Source organism: Euprymna scolopes, chromosome 9, assembly GCF_053919585.1.
Source record: "Euprymna scolopes isolate OS-2025 chromosome 9, ASM5391958v1, whole genome shotgun sequence".
NCBI classification, from domain to species: domain Eukaryota; kingdom Metazoa; phylum Mollusca; class Cephalopoda; order Sepiida; family Sepiolidae; genus Euprymna; species Euprymna scolopes.
In genome coordinates, this window is record NC_136490.1 from 150,955,018 (window position 1) to 150,974,811 (window position 19,794).

The 19,794-nt window shown below is 32.5% G+C and overlaps 2 protein-coding genes across 16 annotated transcripts in view; one reads left to right on the plus strand and one right to left on the minus strand.

The window, feature by feature from the left end:
- LOC145284913 (E3 ubiquitin ligase Rnf157-like) overlaps positions 1 to 18,576 on the minus strand; it is a 156,232-nt gene extending 137,656 nt beyond the window's left edge. For 3 of the 15 annotated variants that reach the window (XM_080134005.1, XM_080134007.1, XM_080133996.1), the window contains exon 1: positions 17,931 to 18,273. In XM_080134005.1, the coding sequence (XP_079990131.1) occupies positions 17,931 to 18,018 (88 nt within the window). In that variant the 5' untranslated portion in view covers positions 18,019 to 18,273. Of the gene's footprint in view, positions 1 to 17,930 lie in introns of all 15 variants that reach the window. The other 12 variants (XM_080134008.1, XM_080133995.1, XM_080134009.1 and 9 more) reach the window with 10 other exon arrangements.
- Positions 18,577 to 18,656: 80 nt separating this feature from the next.
- The window catches only part of LOC145284917 (UBA-like domain-containing protein 2-A), a 113,851-nt gene continuing 112,713 nt past the window's right edge, over positions 18,657 to 19,794 (plus strand). The window contains exons 1-2 of the mRNA XM_080134012.1: positions 18,657 to 18,907; positions 19,075 to 19,158. Of these exons, the coding sequence (XP_079990138.1) occupies positions 18,800 to 18,907; positions 19,075 to 19,158 (192 nt within the window). The 5' untranslated portion in view covers positions 18,657 to 18,799. The remainder of the gene's footprint in view (positions 18,908 to 19,074; positions 19,159 to 19,794) is intronic.

Here is a 19,794-nt window from a genome sequence, read left to right on the forward strand (position 1 = left end):
GACCGAACGGTTAATTGTAGGCATAGACCGATTCATACCATCCAAAAAATTCCAGCAAAAACCTAACAGCCAGCCATTGTTCTCCCCTGAATGTGCTGCTGCCATCGCGCACAGAAATCACCTTTTCCATAGCTACAAACGTAATAGATGTACTGAGACTAAAGCTGCTTTCAGGACTGCCAGCAACCACTGTAAAAGAGTAATAAAACATGCAAGAGAGCTATATGCTCAGTCTGTTAAATCCAAAGTAGTTGAGCAGCGGCTTGGTTCCCACCAGTTCTGGCAAATAGCAAACAGGATCTTGAACAGAAGCGTGCGTTCTATCCCAACTATCATCAATGGACCTGAGGTCATCTCGTCAGCATCAGACAAGGCCAGACTATTTGCCAAGAACTTTGCAGCTAATTCTACCCTATGCGACAATGACCATCAACTCCCTGTATTTCCTCCTATAACAGACAACACGCTATGCAACATACAAATATCTGTGCGTGAGGTCGCCAAGCTAATCAAGAACTTTGATTCCAGTAAAGCAACTAGCCCTGATGGCATTCCAGTTATAGTGCTGAAAAAGCTCCAAACAGAACTTGCCCCCATACTTACAAAACTGTTTAAGCGTTGCCTTAAGGAGAAGTGTTTTCTAACACCCTGGAAAACCTCATCAGTATGCACTGTATTTAAGAATTCAGGTGAAAAGTCATCTCCCTCTCAGTACAGGCCAATAAGTCTCCTGTGTGCCATGAGTAAGTTGTTGGAATCCATATTAAATAAAGAAGTAGTCAACCACCTCAACAGAAACATCCTTCTTAGTGACATGCAATATGGTTTCCACTCTGCAAGATCTACAGCAGATGTGCTAACGGTTATATCACATAGGATTAGTGAATCTCTTGACAAAGGTTTCCTTTCCAGGGCAATTGCTCTTGACATATCGAAGGCCTTCGATAAGGTATGGCATAAGGGCCTACTTCACAAGATTTCCAGCTACGGTATTACTGGAAATGTTTTCTCAATCATTAAATCATTTCTCTCTGATAGGTTCATACGAGTAGTGGTTGATGGGCAGAAATCAGAGGCCCACAGTATTAATGCCGGAGTCCTGGGTCCAACTCTCTTCCTGATCTACATCAATGATCTCCCAAAACACATACTTAAATCATTCGTTGACATCTGTGCTGATGACACGACCATCTATGGCAACACATCAAAGGCCGTAAATGACAAAGTTCTCTAATTCTCTCTCCTCTGATCTTAAGCGCGTGGTACAATGGGGGAAAGGTGGCTGGTCACTTTTAATGCATCCAAAACCAAGCTTCTATCTTTACATCATCAACGCTCTGATCCCCATCTGGCATCAATTGAAATGGATGGCTCGTCTTGGGGAGGCTCCATGTTTTGACAAGCTTCTGGGCTTGACCTTTACTCCTGATCTGAAATGGAACACGTACATCAAATCTGTTGCCAGGGACGCTGGGAAAATGGTGGGATCCTTCTACCGCTCCAGAAGATCTCACTACTGATGCAATCGTCTATCTGTATAAAAGCCAAGTACGTCCAAGGATGGAGTACTGCTGCCACATCTGGACAGGAGCTGCTAAAAACAGCCTATCCTGCCTTGACAGTGTACAAAATAGACTTCGTGGTTTAGTGGGGAATGCCCTTTTCTCTTCCCTGCAACCTCCCTCCCACAGAAGAGAAATTGCAAGCCTGTCTTTGTTTTATCGTTATTTCCATGGCAGGTGCTCGTCTGAGCTCCAATCCCTCGTCCCCCCTCGCCAATCTTTCACGAGAAACACCCCTCTGGCTGAAACTACTGTCAATAATTTTCCCCACTCTTTATCTGTGCCTAAATCCAAATGTAGATTCCATGAGCAAAGCTTCTTTCTTAGAACTGCATGCCAGTGGAACTCTCTGCCACTTGCCTGTTTCTCACCTGGCTACAACTTGGACGTCTTCAAGTCCAACATAAACAAACTCCTGACAAACCGCCCCCTTAAGTAAGACACTATCAAAACCCCCAATACTAATGATTACTACAATACTATCTCATGGATTACTGTACACGCAGTAACCCTTATCCCTGAGTGGCCTTCGGGCCTTGATAAATTGTGACCCCCATGTAAAAGAAAAAAGCATGTAATGAACTTGATGCTGTGCTAAAAATCAGGTCCGTCTTAGTAACGCCTTTAGCATTTTAATATCATGTATGAACGTGTTAAAAATGGTGTACAAAATCTACATAATGGATTGGCTATTATGCTACATATATTGAATTTTTATGTAGCATCTGTTGTTGTAAAACTATGATACTTTTGTCCAGAGTGGAATTTCTGCAGTCATTTTATTATTTAAGAGATAAGGTACATGCAAAATGAATGGCTGATCTCTAAAATGCATAAATATTTTGACCCTTCCCTTCATTAAAAAAATAACCAAAATTCAGGAAATCAATTTTAATGAAATTTTCAGCATTTAATAATCAACAACCACAGAATAAAATGAACCCATTACCTTTTTTTAATTTGTGAAAATGCATTATTTTTTGTAAACAAAAAACCTTTCCTAAAGTGAAAGTTTTGAGGGCTGCTAAAAAAAACAATACATTTTTTTTTTAAAAATACCGAAAAAGACATGAATTTCTCTTTGCCTTTTCTTTAAAAATAAAGCCTTGTAGATGTTAATCAAAAAAAAAAAAAAAAAAAAATTTTTTAATATATTTCAGGAACATTACGAAAAAAGACCCTAAAATCCGTGTTAATGAAATCAATATAACTCGAAAAATTCATTTCTCAAACTATCGATATTATTATTGAATTAAGCACTTTAATAATTTCACCAACACAATAATATAATTGAAAAAAAAATTACATGTGATTTTAATAATCACAAAAATTTCAAATGTAATATTATATTTTTCTTGTATGCATGATGGTGTAAACATTAGTGCAAGAAACTTTTTTATAATCCAGAAAAAAAAAAAGAAAAAAAAAAAAAGGAGATCCAGGATCACTAAGAAAAAAATATTAAGAAAATGGTATTTCAACAAATACAGATGGGCAAAATTGTAAAAAATAAATAAATAAAAATAAAATAAAAAAACAAACACACACAAAAAAAAAAAAAAAAAAAAAAAAAACAGATAGGCTTTGCATCCTACCTGCTGTATTCTCTTTAATTGTTAAATTGTTTTTGGTTGTTTTTTCAATGAATAAATTGTCAATGTAATCAGTGATTTTAATTGCAATTTTACTTTAATTTAAAAAGGATTAATTTATCATCACAACATGTTTGAGAATAAATCGAGTCATCATGTAAAAAAGTAAATATTTTAATAAAATAAGCATTTCCTTTTTATTACAACAAATAGGATTACGTACCTAGACTAATTAATATTTTTAGAATCTTCAAAAACACAGAAATTAAAGTATAATAATGTTTCAATTACTCTTTAATTTTAAAATAAAATTGACTTTCTGAAATTTTGGGCTTCTGTAGAACATATGCGTGATGCCTTTTCATTTGTTTTGATTGTGCGAAGCTGGATCGGTTAGTAAACTCTTTTGGAGGCTAACTAAGCCATTTAAAAAAAAAAATTTTTTTTATTTAATTCAATCTTAAGACTTTACTAATTATCTTTGAAACAGTCTTAAAAAACTAATATTCATCTTCCAAGGGATTTTTACAATGAATTCATTTAACTTTCAAATTTAGCTGAAAATGTCAAGTTCCACTGCCACAAAAACATTTTTTATTGTAACTTTTTTTCATATGTAAAAATATTTGTTTTTCGTTTTAGAGATTAACTTTAAGTTTTAATCTTACAAACACAATCAAAAATAAAATAGGAAACCTAGAACCCCCCCCCCAAAAAAACAGCTTTCAAAACGATGTGCGCCTGTCAGTTTCTTCCATTAAAATGCACATACATATATATATATATATATACACACACACAGACTCAGACTAGCTGTACCAAGCCACACGATGTGGCTAAGTTTGGTTAAATGGAAAACTAACAAAAAAGAAAAAGAAACTGCATGTTCATCATATGTTTATGTTCTCGTGGCTACACAACATTTTGTGGTGTTCGATTTTCTGTGCAGATATAAAGATTGTCTGATTTGCCGACTGTAAAACACACAACATACACTTGTCCATATGAGAAACAATTAGTGTGTAGATGCGAGTCACACAAATGTAAAAATTGTCCTCGAGCCTTGTTGATGGTTATTGCAAACGCCAAGTAAATTGTGAAGTGCAATATCTTAAATTAAAATGGTATATCCGTTGAAATCATTCTATGCATGTTCTCTGATGCTTGTTCTTCCCGAGGTTGAAAGAGCGAAAAATTATGAGGACTTAATTTTACTATGGACATGTATGTGAGTATGCACGGGAAAATGTTAAATTATAAAATTTAGCAATTTTTTTTTTTTGCATGAAAGTATTATTGATAACAAATCGATGGAAAATATGAAAAGAAAACTTTTTAAAAAATATACCAACATAGTGGGGGACCGATGATAATTCAAAAGAATGAAAGGAGAAAGTATGTAAAAATGTTGGATAAGAAAAAAACATTTTGGCAAAATCGTGTTTTTTTTATTCAAATAAATATGCTTATTTTTGCACATTTTTTTCTTTTCGAAAAAAAAAAAAAAAAAAAATATTGCTTTCAAATATATCTGCACAGAAAATGAAACCCCACATACCAGGCTCTTATACAGATAGAGGATTGCATTGGCAATGAGATACCTACTGGAGTGATAGAGTGATACAACTATTTTCTCAGCAATCTTGACAACAGATTTGATGTATGTGTTCCATTTCAGATCAGAAATGAAAATCAGTCTCAGAAGCTTGTCAAGATGGAGCTTTCTCTATAACGAGAACAATTCATTTCAATTGAGATATGATAGAGGGCCAGAGTGATTATAATGAAAGGAGAGAAGCTTGGATTTTGATGAATTAAAATTAACCAGCTATCTTTCCCCCCCATTACACCATGTTCTCAAGATCAGAAGAGAGAGAATCAGAAAGATTCAAGTCATTGCTGGTCTTTGAAGTGTTGCCATAGATTGTGGTGTCGTCTGAATAAATGTCTACAAATGATCTAAGAATGTGATTTGGGATATATTGATGAAGATCAGCAAGAGATTGGGACCAGGATGGAACATTGAGACACCAGCGTTAATACAAGGAGTTTCTAATTTCTGCCCATTAATAATTAAGCCTACCAAAGTGAAAGAATTTAATCATTGAGGACATTTCCAGCTATCCCATAGCTGTTGATCTTGTGAAGTAGACATTTATGCCATACTCTATCAAAAGCCTTTGATATGTCAAGAGCTATTGCTCTAGAAACAAAGCCCTATCGAGAGATTCACTAATCCTGTGTGATATAACAGTGAGTACATCAGCTGTAAATCTCGCAGAATGGAAACCATATTGCGTGTCACTGAGCAGATTATTTTTGCTGGGGTGGTTGACCAATTTTGTTTATCACAGATTCCAGCAACTTACTTATGATGCACAAGAGACTGATTGGTGTGTACCAAGAGGAAAATGACTGATTTCCAGAATTTTAAAATACAGGGCAAACTGATGAAGTTTTCCAGAGTGTTGGGAAACATTTCTCATTAAAGCAACATTTAAACACCTTTGTAAGTATGAGAGCTAGTTGAGGTTGAAGCTTTTTGAGCATTATGACTGAAATGCCGTTGGGGCTAGTTGCTTTACTGGAATCAAGGTTTCTGAAAAACTTGGCAACATTGCATACAGATATTTGTATGTGGCTTAGTGTTTTCAGCCACAGGAGGAAATACGGAGGGTAGAATTTGCTGCAAAGTTATTGACAAAGAGCTTGGTTTTGTCAGATGCTGATGAAATTACCTCAGATTCACAGATGATCGTAGAGATATAAGACATGCTTTTGTTCAGAACCCCGTTTGTTATTCGCCAAAAATGGTGGGAACCAAGTCAACGCTCAACTACTTTAAACTTGACATACTGAGCATACAAATCTTTTGCATTCTTTATTACTCTTTTACAATGGTTGCTTTATTACTCTTTTACAATGGTTGCTGGCAGTCCTAAAGGTGCCTTTAGTTTCACAACATCTGTTATGTTGAAAGTAATGGAAATAGTGATTTCTGTGCGCAATGGCAGCAGCACATTCTGGAGTGAACCATAGTTTGCTGTTTGGAATTTGCTGGAATTTTTTGGAGGGTATGAAGTAGCGGTGTACCGATTAATCGGCAATCAGCCTAATTAGTCACTTTGCTGATTATTGGTAATCAGCCAATTTGCTAATTAATCATCCGATTTAATTATTTTTCTCTTTCCTATTAAATTTTAACTATTTCATCACCCTCAAGTGATTCATCAGATAGCTTTGACACTTTAACATAACTGCTAATTTAACATTTGTTAAGTATTTGGCCACGAATATGGATTTTTGGATCAACTAAAAATACAATTTCCAATTCTTAAATAAACATAATTAAACAATTAGATAAGAAAAAAAAATTTACAAACTAACTACAAAGTACAAGTTGTAATTCTTTAAGTAAATAACTATAAACTGAAGTTCTGCACCTGCTGCTGTTCTACTCATAGTCTCCTCAGTATTTAAAGCTTAATACTATTAAGTTCTAATGTAGAAACATTAGCGTTTCTCCAGTCTCAGAACACAGCCTGTTTCTTGTAGGTTTATACACATTATCACCTGTACTAAAGAACCTCTCACTCTCCACAGATGAAGAGGATGCGCTTAAATATTTTGAAGCCAGTTTACTCAGCAGTGGTAAAGTCCTGTGTCATCTTCCACCACAGAAATGGATCATCATCTCTTTCAAGTAGTGGTAAAGTTACATATTGATCATTCTTTTGTGCACTTGCATATAAGAGATTTACTCCTTTTGAGTTTAGATTGTGATTCTTGTGTTTCTGTTGGAGTTGCAGTTTCCAAGTTTAACTCAGCTTCTACCGACTACGTTTTGATTTGTTACTGTAGGCTTATTTGAAGCTAATTCATCAAACAGACTTGAAAGAGATACAGTTCTACTTTTACTTTGATCTTTTTGATCCTTAGCAGAGCTTAAAGTAGTGTATCCTGCTGATTCTGTTTCATTATCATCAGTAGAAAGTAGAAGATGTAGAATCCAAATGTTTTTCATGTCATTTTATTGAAACTTAAATTTGAATTATTGTTCTCGGAAAGTAGACTCAAGTTTTTATCATTTAGATAAGATAAAAATCTTATTTCCATTGATTCATTGAATTGTTCAACAGTGGTAAGGATTCCACCAAAATCAGAAATATCAGAATTAGAATGGATACTTTTTGAAAGCTAAAATTGTAGGTATTATCATTGATATGATTGAAGTTCTGTGATTTGCTTCTTTGATGATTCCTTCAAATGGACTTCGGAACTGGATATGTTTTTAACAAGTCCCCATTGGTAAGTTGTTATGGTAGGAATCTTATCAACAGCATATATTGCAAGAGCTTTTCACTTTTCTTCATTTATTTTCAGCATAAAATATGCCAATTCCACCATGTAGTCATATCTTGAAGGAATTTGTTTTTCCAAATCAAACGGATACTGTATTTCAGTTATTTTGCTAATTGAAAGCGATTAAAGTGAGAGACTGTATATCTGTTAGATCTAATGGTTGTCCGAGTTACAATGTATGATAGTTATTCTAACCCACATTCCCTGACACCAGCAACCATATTTGCTCTTGAATCAGGGAATGGAACAACTCTAAGTACAGCTCTGCACAGTTCAAACTTATTTGAAAGCCAATGACTTGGCAAATTCAGAAAGGGAGCATTATTTGTAGTAGCTGTTCAAATATCTGCAGTTCATGAAATGCTACTAATTTCAGCAAGAGACAATTGAACTTTTGTTTTACTTTTGTAAATAGATTGAAAATTATTTTGCAGTGAAGTACTTTTTCCATGGAAATGTAATTTGAACAAAGTTTTGCAATAAGCCTATTAAATCAGATGTTACAGATTATGGTTGAATATCAACAGCTTATTACTCTTATCAGATAATGAATCTTTCATGACCTGTGATCATTGGTTGGTTGGTTGTTTTACGGCATATCAACCTTTTTCAGGTTATTTAATGCCGAATTTAGTTATTTTGAGGAACGATTTTTAATGGAATATATATATATTTTTTTTTTTAAGTCAGATTCTATTCAACATAGTTGGGACCCTAACCGGTACTACCACTCTGGGTCAGAGTGGACCTGGGAGCAATGGAAATTAAAGGATGGCTCCACACTCCCCAAGGCTCGCAAGGTGTGGCCTCACCATCGGATATAGTTTTAGGTCATATCCAGGACCATCTGTGATGATTAATATCCCAAACTTTCTTCTTGACCAATATTGATTCTATAGTAGTTTGGAGTTTCGCTGGAGGCTCATAGTTGCTGCCATTTGTTCCTGTAATATTTGCCCCTGATTATTCATTGTGTTTCCTTTTCTTATCTACAATTTTTGCTTCTTTTGGATGAACTTTTCTAAGATGGGTTAACATATCAGTTGTAAAAGTATTTGCTGATTTGCCACCTTTTGATGTGATGGTTTGACAACTTGCAGGCAGGTGTATTATTATTCTTGGGATTGACATTAAAATACTTCCAATAGAAACTGGTTGTCATAATGGTTGAAAATTGTCAATATTTAGTTAATTTTTTACGTATTTAAATTAACTACGTCCGATATCTAATTAGTAATTTATCTCGATGAAATATACATTATCTAAACCATAAAAATAAAAATATATATGCAATAGTAGCAAGAGTCCAAAAGTGAGGAACAAGAGTATGACTGATGAAGAACGCTTTATTTTCAGTTCGCACATGGTCGCAATTTACTGTACAATTCCTAAACATGAAAACTGAAAGATGAAGTAATAATTTTCTTTGATAATGATTTAAAGTAAAAAAAAAAATTTAAAAAATGTTAGTTCGATAAGAGAAAGGAGGGAAATTTTCCATATGTTTACATCTATTGCCTCAAATTCAGTGCAGTGTAAAAATCTACATGTTAACCAACGCATCATGCCTTTTTTTTTTATAACATGGTGTAGACAATGCATATCTCTTTGATAAATTTTTTACTGGCAAGCAGAAAAGGGAGTTAAATTATATTGTAAATGAAGACAAGTTAATTAATATTAGTATCATTTATGACAAAATGTTTTGATTAATCATCATTAGAAAAACCTATTAATCAGTACATCCCTAGTATGAAGTGGTCCATACCGACAATTAACCATTAGTCAGGTCAGATACTATAGAAGATACATTCTTTTTGAACATAGATTTCAAAGGTATATCTAATATAAATGTTCAGAAGTTATTCACATCAGTCATAGAATAGCAATATGATGGAGAGGTACATCTGAGGGTTTATTATATTTTGTTTTTATCTTAACAGAGACAACTAAGTAATTAGAAGATCCTAATGGAGACAGAACGGAGGATGAGCACATTTCTGATAAAGTTGTAAGAAAAAAGTCAAGCAGACTTGTATATTGTCTGTCAGAGTTGGGCATACAAGTGGGTTCATGAACAATTTGTGTTAGGTCATAGGCAATCAAAAAAAAAGTTGTTTTGTTAGGTTTTACAGATTCATGTATTGTTGTAATATCTATATGGGCTTTATTTAAGGATTCTTCCATACGTAGGCTAAATGGTTTTATAGAATTTTCTTTTCTATCAAAGAGGTTTTTGTATTGGGGTGGAAGACACATTTGTAGGCAAGATTAGTTGGACATAAAGCCAATTTTGTATAATATTGTAGTTCTAGTTTTTCTCTTCTAAGTGATAATGAGGATTCATCTGTTTCTACATATAAGCTTTCCACTGGGGAGGTGGGGAAGGCTCCTAGAGCCAATCTTAGCCCTTAGAGATGTATTGTGTCTAATTCCTTTATGTAGGACTTTCTTGCGGATACATAGATATAGCATCCATAATCCAACTTGGATCTGACAAAGGATCTGTATAATTTAATTATTGAGTCTTTGTCTGCACCCCAGTCTGTATGAGCTACTACTTTTAAGAGTTGGATGGCTTGTTGCATTTTTGTTTGAGGTATTTAATATGGGGAATGAATGTTAGCTTTTTATCGAAGATGATGCCCAGATATTTATACTGATCAACTATAGGTATAATTTCATTATCCAGTTTCAGTATTGGGTCATGGTGCATTTTCTAGGTTTGGCAGAAATGAATGGCTTTTGTTTTTTCTTTTGAAAATTTAAACCATTTTTTGTTGTCCATTTATTTATTTTGTTTAGACACAGTTGTAAATGGCGTTCTATTCTTGTAATATATTTTGATCTATAACAGATCAGGAAGTCATCCACATATAGGGCACATTCTGTTCCTACATTTATATTCTTAACAATGTTATTTATTTTAATACTAAAAAATGTGACAGACAGGATGCTTCCTTGTGGTACCCCCGTTTCTTGTTTTTTACTGATGGATAGAGTATCACCTAATCGTACATTAAATTGTCTATTATTTATAAAATTTGTGATGAAAATGGGCATTCTGCCTTTTAATCCAAGCTCTTGTAGATCTTTTACAATGCCATGCCTCCATGCAGAGTCGTATGCTTTTTCAATATCGAAAAAGACTGCCGTAAGATGTTCTTTCTTGATAAAGGCTTCTCTGATGAAGGTTTCTAGCATTGAATGATAGTTTGAGTTTTTTTTTTTTATTGTGGTCTGTCATTTTATTTGTCTGGGGGTGTTTTGTCTTCTACCTCCATCTCCTCTAGTGTTCCTATTTTGTTTTCTCCTCTTGAGGTTGATTGGGATCTAGATCTTGGTTTGTTTGTTTTTTCTTTAGTTTTTGTTTTATTGGGTGATGATGGTGTTGTTTCATTTGATTTGTTTATAAGGGTTGTTTTCATTTGGTGAGTTTTTTCTTTTTCTTTGTTTGATTTAATTTAAGAGTTTTGGTTTGTTGGTTCTGTTTTTTTTTTTTTTGTACTCTCTTTTGTAGACTGATTATTTCCAGAGTTCAGGATTAGTGTTTTAATTTCTTTCATTCGGTCTTTCATCTCTTTCATCAATTGAGATATTTCTTCAGTTTTTATTTCTGGAGAATTTTTTGTATAGCTTTGACAACTTTGATTTGTGTATTTTACCATTCTTGGTTACTTCTGAGTATCTTACGTTCATAATTTTCCTGGCTTCCGAGAAGGTTATATTTTTGGTGTACTTTATTGTTGTTATTTCTTTTTCTTTTAGCCATGTTTTGCATCCTTTGAAGTCAGCTGAATAGTTTTCACTACAGTTTGAGCATTTGGAGTCTTTTTTGCAGTCACTATGTTTTGAGTTTTCACCACATTTTACACAGATTGGTGATTTGATGCATTTGGATTAGTGATGTCCAAATTGTTGACAATTGTAGCACCTTAGAGGGTTTGGGATGTATTTTTCAACGTTCACTTTTAGGTATCCAATTTTAATCTCACTTGGGGGATTTGTGGAGTCAAAGGAGAGTATATATGTATTTGTCAAAATAGTTTCTCCATTTCGTTTTATTCTTATTCTTTTTACTTTTGTAACACTTTGGGATGATAGATTAGATAAAATTTCCTCAGTCGAGCAATTTGATAGTTCACTGCATCTAATGACTCCTTTTGAGGAGTTTAGGTATGGGTGGGTGTAAGTTTTAATTTTGATATTGTTAAACGTTTGTCATTTGAGAATTTCTTTAGCTTGTGTTTTTTGTTTCAATTCAATAAGTATGTTGTTATTTTGCAGTCGTTTTATCATTTTAGGTTTTATTTTTTTGAGAGAAAATTTTTTCCATTGTAAAAGGTGAAATTTTATTTATTTCATTTTTTTCAAGTGTTTCCATTACTAAAAATATTGAGTTTTCTTTGATTGAGCATTTCTGTTCATCCTCTGAACTTGAAATGTCAGAAACATCTGAAAAGCTTATTTTTTGGAGGGTTTTGGGGGTAATAAAAGCCATAATCAAATAAGATTGGTTTTTTAATCATCTTTGCTCCCCACCCACCTTGGAGCCCTATATGGGAAGTGCCTGGGGGGGGGGGGAAACCCATTCGCCCAAGCTCAACAAGGGTACAAAGATGATCTACTCAATTTACGTGATATCATTCACGAGCACCTGTTTTCCTTTGATGTTACTCTTGGATACGTAGTAATTTAAAGGGTTTGCAGCCATGTCATAGATATTTCACTTCATCGATTGATCTTCAGCCACCGCTTTCCACCATATATTAGGAAATAGTTATTTGTGGGGAAGGGATAGGCATATTGTATTAATGATATGTTTATGGGGTGGGCAATATATGGTGGGGCTTGAGTGCTTGTTCAAAAACAATATTACTAAACTGCCATATTGAAAATAGTGCCGAAAGATTTTTTTGTGCTAAAAACACAAAAGCGTTCTACTCAATGAAATTTTTGGATTACTATTTTCAACATGACAATTCAGTAATATTGTTTTTTGCTTAAAAGGAAAAAAAAAAAAAAAAAAAAAATCGATCTATTGCTTCTTTTTGCATAAGCACCTGCAAAAGTGCTCAAAATGTGAGTAGAGCTTTTATAAATAAAATTAGGTACTTCTGCATTTATGAACCTGTGATTTCTACAAAGTTACTTGGGTGCCCAGCGGAAACGGTTGACGAGTAGTTTTCTGGATATTAAGACATTACTTTCCAATGTATTACATAACGAATTTCAGTGGTCATCGCCATTCTTAACATATGGGAGGGGAGTTATGTTTTTGTAATAAGGTGACCATTCCCATCATTTTCCGGGCACACCCGAGTATTAGGTTGGTGCAAAAACAATATTGTTTTCTCACATGTCACTTTTATATATAATTTCTGAATTCATTGATATATATAGCTAGGTTATATATCGTTTTGAAGCATGTTTTTCGCTCTATCGAATTGTGTTATTCATTACTGTCCTCTTCATTTTTTTGACAGGCTTTTCGATAGCATGGACAAAATTCAAATCCACCAGATTTTTTTGTTAGATTTCAAACTAGGCCGAAAAACTGCTGAGACAGCTTGTGATATCAATGATGCATTCGGTCCAGGAATCACTAATGAATGTATGGCACAACAGTGGTTCAAGAAATTTCGCAATGGTGACGAGCGCCTTGTAGATGAAAATGGTCACAGCTGGCTTACTAAGGTTGATAATGGACATTTGAAAGCCTTAATTGAAGCCAATCCTCACAAAACTACATGCGGTTGCTGTTGAACTCGAAGTCGATCACCATGTAAAGCAAATACGGAAGTAAAAAAAGTTGGATAAATGGGTGCTACATAAATTGAACGATAATCAAAACAATTGTCATTTTGAGGTGTCTTCTACAACCCATTTCTCGAGCGGATTGTGACGTGTGATGAGAAGTGGATCCTCTACAACAACTGGCGACACAGTGATTGTATGCCAGAGAAGCTCTACAACACTTCCTGAGCCGAAATTGCACACACAAAAAAAAAAAAAAGTTATGGTGATTGTTTGGTGATCTGCAGCCGATCTCATCCATCACAGCTTCTTGAATCCGAGCGAAACAATTATGGCGAAGAAATACTGCCAACAAATTGATGAAATGCACCAGAAGCGCCAACGTATGTGCCTGAGATTGGTCAATATGAAGGGACCAATTCTCCTCCATGACAACGCTCGCCCACATGTTGTTCAACTGACCCTGCAGAAGATGAACAAATTGGTCTACAAAACTCTGCCCCATCCACCATATTGACCAGACCTCTCGCGGGTTCATAAATGCAGAAATACCTAAAATTATAAACATTGTAATGTTGATCAATCAATGTTTCGACATTTCCATGTCATCATCAGAACTCCCAAATGAATCTCATAGTATGTATATTAAACTAGACGTATTTTTAATGGTTTAATAAACAAGGTATACTTTGATATAGTGTCGATTAGGATTACCAAATATATTGTCGATTCCGTTTTTTTTTCTACCAGATTAAAAAATGAAGGAGTAAATAATTTAGACAGAAGTAAATAGAAAATACTATGTTTAATAATTGTTGATTTTTAAAATTGAGATTAAAAATCATCAAATCCATGTCATTTTTTAGTCTTCTTCCAAGTGAGAAGAAAAATGGAGTTTGAATAATGCAAGTTATTTTGGTATTTTAGGGACTGCCAAAATTCACCACAGAATTACCCCACCCTATATGTAACACGATGTAACTTTATTATAAATTAATATTATCAGTATAACTTTCGTACCATTTAAAAGGGCAAAATAAACTAGTAATAATTTTTTTAATTTTTTCATCATACGAAAATAATGAAATTGCAAAACGAAAATCGTGTTTACATAATTGGCGCTTTAAAATAACATTCCCATGTAGTAGACATTCCGAACGGGAAAACATACCCATGTTTAATAAATCTGACAAAAATTAACTAATGGTGAAATTTTCGATATTTATCCATTTTAAAATTAAATTATATATAAAAGTTTCCATAAAATATATGAGGGGAAATATATTTTTAGTGCGTGTGTTCCCGCCCCATATTTATCTTTTTCGAAATTCGAACAAAATATATTTAAATCTATTGAAATTTCTATTTATTATGAAACACAAGAGTTCATATAAGTAAAAAATATTTCAATTTTCATTTATTATGAAACACAAGAGTTCATATAAGTAAAAAATATTTTTTAAAAGTTTAAATACACGTATTGAACAAAAATTTACCTTGAAGTTGCAATTAAAAAAATGATATAAATTTAATGTTTCTTTTTTTAATAGCGTTTTTTAAAATTAATATATACTATAATCAGTTGAATTACCAAGAAAAAGGAACTTCGTAAACATTTTTAAAAGATTAAAACGATTAAAATTCCATTATTTCAAAATGTTCCGTTACAACATAGATTTTTAATTAATTGTGTTTAATTTTTTTTTTAAATATTAAGTTTTTACATAAACATGACTTTTGTAAGCTATTTTATCGCCAGATTAAAACAGATTTGAAAATATTATTGCACAAATATTAAGCATTTTGTAGTCCCACCTCATATTTTGTTCGTCTCTTTTTACCGAACAAAATATGGAAGCCCGTAGTAGATAACCAAATGAACATTCAGTAAAACCATATTTCATATTTAATATACAAATGTTTATAATATTATTAATCATTAACCTGTGTAAATATTAAAACCTAACAAAATTATAACAAAGATTAATTATAACAAAGATTAATTATAACAAAGATTAATTATAACAAAGATTAATTATTAATTACAGTTTGAAGAAGATAAACAAATGGTTTAAGAAAATCATTAAATCGCTTCTGCTTTTCCATAGTACGTATAGTTAACACGAGTCTGACGTCACGGGAACATGCGCTCCGTTTTACACATTGTTTTGGAGATACCTATGGTACTTATGCGTAGATTAATACAATACCATGCTGAAATAACATTTAGAAACTCAATCTTAACATGTGGAGGATAGGTTTTTTAAAAAGTATCATGTACTTTCAACTAACAATTCAATAAACAAAAGGTACTATAAATGGCAGTCTTGCAGTTAAGTCCCGACAAAATTCGACAACTCTAGAAGGGTCACATAGTATTTTACACCGTCAAATCACGAATTATTAGTTTTAAAATAAAAAAATATGTAATTAATATAAAAAATATTTTAATAAAGTAAACAAACAAAATATACATTTTTATATATTGATAACTATTTAACAGAAAAATGAAACAATTTTTACAAAGTGTATTATTGTCTTAACAGAAAAACGAACAAAATAAAAGCTGAAGTAATGAACCATTGAACCACGTAACAAAATATAAATTTATACAAAATAAAACAACTTGGAAAATTAAACATTTCTTTAAAAGTGTATTGTTGTCTTATGCTTTTAATAATTCGTGGAAATGCGTGTCCTTTCCCACGCCGTCTACACAACTCTTCCATTAGAGGAGAATGGAACAAATTTTCATATTTTTTTATATTAATTATAATATTTTGGTGCTAGTGCAGACTGCAGAGTAGAGTGATCCCCGCTATTTTTTTTTTTTTTAAATCGTATTTCCAAGTTTAATTAAAGTTTTATGATATGTTTTTTTTTGGGGGGGGGGGTGTATTACTGTACACAGATTCGAAAAAGTTGTCAAAAAACGAATATATAGCAAATAAATGTTCAAGATGGCGTGCCGTCTCACACCCTCTTTAACACCGTAAGTATGGAAAAAGGTGTTATAAATAAAAAAACTATACAAAATACTATTAAAAACCCGCCGAATATATGTCAACCAATGTCACGGTAACATATATTGAGCGAGTTTTTAACAGTATTTTATCCGGTTTTTTATTTATAACATCTTTTCCCACACTTACCGTGTTAAAGAGAGAATACGACGCCACCTTGAATGTTCCAATACATCGGTAAACACTGTATGTTTTTCGAGCTGAATAAACATGTTACATTGAATAAAAACACGAAAAATATATCCAGTTTGGTAGAAAAGTAACTTATCTTGCCTTTGATAACATTTGTTATATATTTGTTTTTTGACAACTTTTTCGAATCTATGTGTACAGTAATACAAACCCGTTTTTTTTATTCAATTGTAAGGTTGAAGTATAGAATAGGTACAACCTCCCCTCCCCATGTTAAGAATGGATTTTTAAATAATAAAACGTTATTATTTCAGCACGGATCACTCTCTGCACTAGTACCAATATTTTATATTAATTACATATTTTTTATTTTAAAACTTTAATAATTCGTGATTTGACGGTGTAAAATACTGATGTGACCCTGACCCTTCTAGAGTTGTCGAACTTTGCCGGGACTTAACTGCAAGACTGCCTATATATATATATATGTAACATTTTCTATGAAAGAAATTAACAAATACTCATAATCTATACTAATTAATAAACTACGGTTCGTCTCACCCAACCCCAACCCCAATAATATAAAATAAATAAACACCGCGACAATCTCAGTAAAATACTATGTAAATAAATCAGTAAAGGTTTTTCTTTTTTGTTTGTTTTACATTTCAGAAACCTGGGTTTTTATTTTGCTAATGCACTTATTCATCCGCGCTATTTTTTTAAATCGTATTTCCAAGTTTAATTAAAGTTTTATCTATGTGTGTGTGTGTGTTTTTTTTTTTTAATTCAATTGTAAGGTTAAAGTATAGAATAGGTACAAAACACCCTCTCCTCATGTTAAAATGGCTTTTTAAATAATAACGTTATTATTTCAGCACGGATCAATAAGTGCACTACACTGCAAATAAGGTACTAGTGCAGTATCACTACTGCACTAGTACCTTATTTTTTTATGGTGGCCTTTTCGGCTGTTGTCGTTAATTTGTTACCGGATTTATTTTACCGAACCAATATTGGCCACCATCGGGACTGATGTATATAAGCATCTAAAAAGATCGATGTGAAAAAAATATAATAATAATACAAGTCACATTGGAATTTAAAAAAAAAAAGGGGGGGGGAATGGAGGAGGGTCCATATTTTGCAGAAAATAATTTTTAACTTAAGAAAATAAAGTATTTATGTACTTGTTTTTAAATGCTAATTGCTTGACTTTATTTTCATGTTTTACTGTTTAACTAATTTTCAATATTTAATAATTATTTTTGCTCCCAAAGAAAAAAAAAAAAAGATGAGTTTCTGATTTATGATGGGTGGAATATAAGTAATTCAAGTGTTATTTGGTTTTTAAATTTGTAATATTTAAATTTTTAACGTTAGAGGAACGAGTAGAAGTAACAATTAAAGAAAAAGCAGTAAACAAAGACTGTACGTTTTCACAACATTTTTTAAATAAAGAAAAATATACAAACAAAATGAAAAAGAATTTCATCACAAACCTGATTTGGGAGGATATCTGTAGGCATTATTATTGCCATAGTCAACAACATCGTTTCCTGCATTCCTACGACTGGCTAAAGCTCCCATGTTTGGTTATTAATATTCTAAAGAACCTAGTAAGCAAAAAAGTTAACTTAGAAATATTCAAACGGCAACATAACCAACACAGTTTGAATCTCTCCTAGGAAAAGCATAAATATTAGTTTCGCAAGTATCAATTTCAGCTATGGCGGCCAAAGCAGACGTCACTTGGTTTAATCTCGCAACGATGCGAGATATTTTTTGCGAGATTTGTAAAAAATCAATATTTTTTAAATCTGATTATGATAATAACGTAGGTATCAAATTAATTTAGTAAAATTAATATAATAAATACATTTTTTTCATGTTTGAAGATTTAATTTTATCTACTTATTTAGGTTGTTTTTGTTTTGTTTTAATTCATTGGAGCAACATTGGTTTAATCTCGCGACAATGCGAGATATTTTTGCGAGATTTCTAAAAACAAAAATGATTTTACATATAAATTGTATTGTTTGATTTAATACAATAAATAAAATACGTTAAATGTGGTATTAATTTTTTTTTAAATCAATGTTTACGTTTTTTGTTGTTTCTTTCACGTTCAGTATTTAATTCATAGAATCAACATCAACATCGGTATTTTGAATATGAAGACTCCGCCCACTAATATGATTACTGACCAATCAAAAACATCGATTGCGAATGAGCTGTCAATCATCGAGTAGGATAGCAATAACAACAACAGAAGCCTGAGTCGTAAACTAGGTGAATATCAACTGAACGGTTCGACTGTTCAATTATATATATATTTATATATATATATACACACACACACATAAAAAATATGGACAATTTAAAACAACAAGTAATGATAAACCAATTTGTCTTGGCGGCTGGATGCCATGCCGAACAAGCAAAACAATTGTTACAGGCAGCCAAATGGCAATTTGAGGTAAGTTTCTGTTATACTGTCGGAAAACAACATCATGGCGTATGAATGTTTATTGTTGCTCAATACAATAACATTTAATCATGACATTCATGGCGATTTATATGTATTGTTTATTTTTTAACATTCGGTTTAAAATATATATGTACGATATGAATGTTTATTTTCAGGCGGCTTTGAGTATGTTTTTTCAAGATTCTGCGATTCCCATGTGCCGAACATGCAATGGAAACCATACGAACGGTAGTTACCCGGTGAGTATGCTTTTTTTTTTCTTTTCTTTTTTTTTTTGAATTAATTCAAATTGACATTTAAAGGAATGTTTTCTTTTTTCGTCTTCATCTTTCTCCTGCTCTCTTTATATTAATCTTCATCCACGATCAATTCCAAATGTTTCTGTCCCTGCATCCTTACTGCTATATTCCCTTTTCTCTTGTCTGTGTATGGTCGTAGTAGTCGTCGTCGCGATGTTGATAATAATAAATCTTAGCTCTCTCCACCATGTTTATTTGACTTTTTTCTTTTCTTATATCTGAAGCTCGATAAGTCTGGGAATTTGCTGTCTTTTTTAAACATCTATTTATTAAAAACACCATCGCATATTTAATATATGTATATACAAATATAAATCAATTACTATTGATAGTCTCGTCTGTGATAACGTCTAAAAATATGTACGATTTTACGACCTGAAAATACTGTTTTTAAAATAGAATTCACATTGCAGACTACTAACTAGCCTACTTAAACAATATATATTTTTTTAAATTTTAGATAAATATTTTTACTTATTTTTCGAATATCATATTTTAATTTTTTTTTATATATCAATGTTCATTATATTTGTTTTAATTGCAAACCATCTTTATTGGTATTCATGCTACTAGTGT